At 39.4% G+C, this 1,886-nt stretch overlaps 1 protein-coding gene across 1 annotated transcript; it reads left to right on the top strand.

The window, feature by feature from the left end:
• Positions 1–602: 602 nt before the first annotated feature.
• On the top strand, positions 603–1,413 carry LOC106002231 (proteasome-associated protein ECM29 homolog; the record flags this gene model as incomplete). Its single annotated transcript, XM_013037143.1, has 2 exons — positions 603–827; positions 1,322–1,413. Coding segments are annotated over exons 1-2 (297 nt in total), but the record flags the coding sequence as incomplete, so codon positions are not given.
• Between the last annotated feature and the right edge of the window lie 473 nt (positions 1,414–1,886).

Here is a 1,886-nt window from a genome sequence, read left to right on the forward strand (position 1 = left end):
CAAAAAAAAAAAGGAAAACATTTGGATTTATTAAATTTGTCCTACCAGTTTTGTTCCATTATGATAATTTAGTGAAAATACTGAAACAACATGTTTCCTGGTTTCCATCACGATTGGGAAGACTGAAGGAGATGGAGAAGTCAAAACTGGAAATGTCTACCCCCCCACCTGTGTCCCCCCTTCTCTCTCTCTCTCTCTCTCTCTTCCCCTCCCTCTTTCTCTCTCTCCCTCTCTCCCTCCCTCTCTCTCTCTCCCTCTGTCACTTCTCCCCATCACCCCGTGCGCACCCGGGGCCCCCCCCCCCCCCCCCCCCCCCCCCCCCCTTGCCTGTACTGGGACTTGAACTCCTTAGATTTTACAATCGAGGCTGTTACTTGATCACTTAAGCCATAGCTCCCCAGCTCCACTTCTGGCTTTTTGGTGGTTAATTAGAGACAAGAGTCTCATGGACTTTTTCTGCCTGGGCTGGCTTAGAACTGAGTAGCTAGGATTGTAAACATGAAACATGACCAACCAGTGTCCAGTTTGGAAAATTTGAAGACTACTTTCCCCACATTAACTTTTTGAGGAGCTTACCTTATATTTCTCTTCATTATGCTTTTAGATAGTTCTATACTTGCGCATGTGCTTGGCTCATAGTGCAGGAGTGGTTCCCACCTCTCAGAGTTTGGCTGATATGCAAGATCATGCTCCAGCCATTGGACGCTATATACGAACTTTAATGTCAAGCAGCCAGGTGACACCCTCATCATCTAATAAGAGTGGAGAAACCAATCCTGTTCAGATCTACATTGGCCTGCTCCAGCAGTTATTAGCAGGTGTTGGAGGTAAGAAGTTATGGTGCTAACGAATGATACTGAAACACTGAAGCAACAATTTAGTTTCTAAATTTATTTGACTCTCTAATTGTCTTTTAATTATTAAAAAAAATGTGTGACAGGGTCTCATCTTGTAGCCCAGGATGGCCTAGAACTCACTAATAGGCTGGCCTTGAATTCATGATCCTCCTGTCGTAGCCTCCTGAGTATTGTAATTACAGAGGCCTGCTACCAGGCCTCGTCTTGGATACCTTAATAATAAGATAAGTTAACAGCAGGTGAACATTTATTATGTTCACACATTTATAGATGTTTACAGAGCTATCTTTTGATAGATAACTACAAAGTTGTATTAATTAACATCTTATGTTTATCGTTTGTTTTTGTAGAACTGAGGGAGTTTGTGCTTAAGCAGTAGCTTCACATACTTTAGAAGAATTTGATGATCCCTGCATATTTATTATTTTTATTGAAGCTGAAAATGGTTCTGAATTTTTATTTAGGTTTGCCAGTCATGTATTGTCTATTGGAAGCGGTGTCAGTATATCCAGAAAAACTGGCTACTAAATTTGTAGACAAAACAGAATGGATAAAGGTATGTTCTTACATGTGTATTCTCTTTAAATCTGGATATTTCAAACTTGTTCTATATGATTTCTTCTTCTTGGCATTGTCACTATGACCTTTTCTGTCTTTAGGTCATTTTGAAAATTCTCTCTAATCAAATAGGAAAACATGTAGGTCAGTATATCTCATTGACTTATCTTGGTGAGGATAAAAGATGACTTTAATTTTTATGAGAAAAAAGAATTCATTTTCTGATTCAGTGTTTAAAAAAATTTTTTTTTAGTAAGAATAGATTTGTATAGTTAAAAAATAAGATGTTCTCTTCTGATAAATGTTTCCTAGCTATAAATCTCTCCAGTGTTCTACCCTCACCTATATTTGTAGGATAAACTTCTTGAGTTTTTTTTTTTTTTTTTGGGTCCGGTCGTGGGGCCTGAACTCTGGGCCTGGGCGCTGTCCCTCAGCTCTTCAGCTCAAGACTAGCGCTCTACCACTTTAAGC

Source organism: Dipodomys ordii, unplaced genomic scaffold (genome assembly GCF_000151885.1).
Source record: "Dipodomys ordii isolate 6190 unplaced genomic scaffold, Dord_2.0 Scaffold5324, whole genome shotgun sequence".
NCBI lineage: Eukaryota > Metazoa > Chordata > Mammalia > Rodentia > Heteromyidae > Dipodomys > Dipodomys ordii.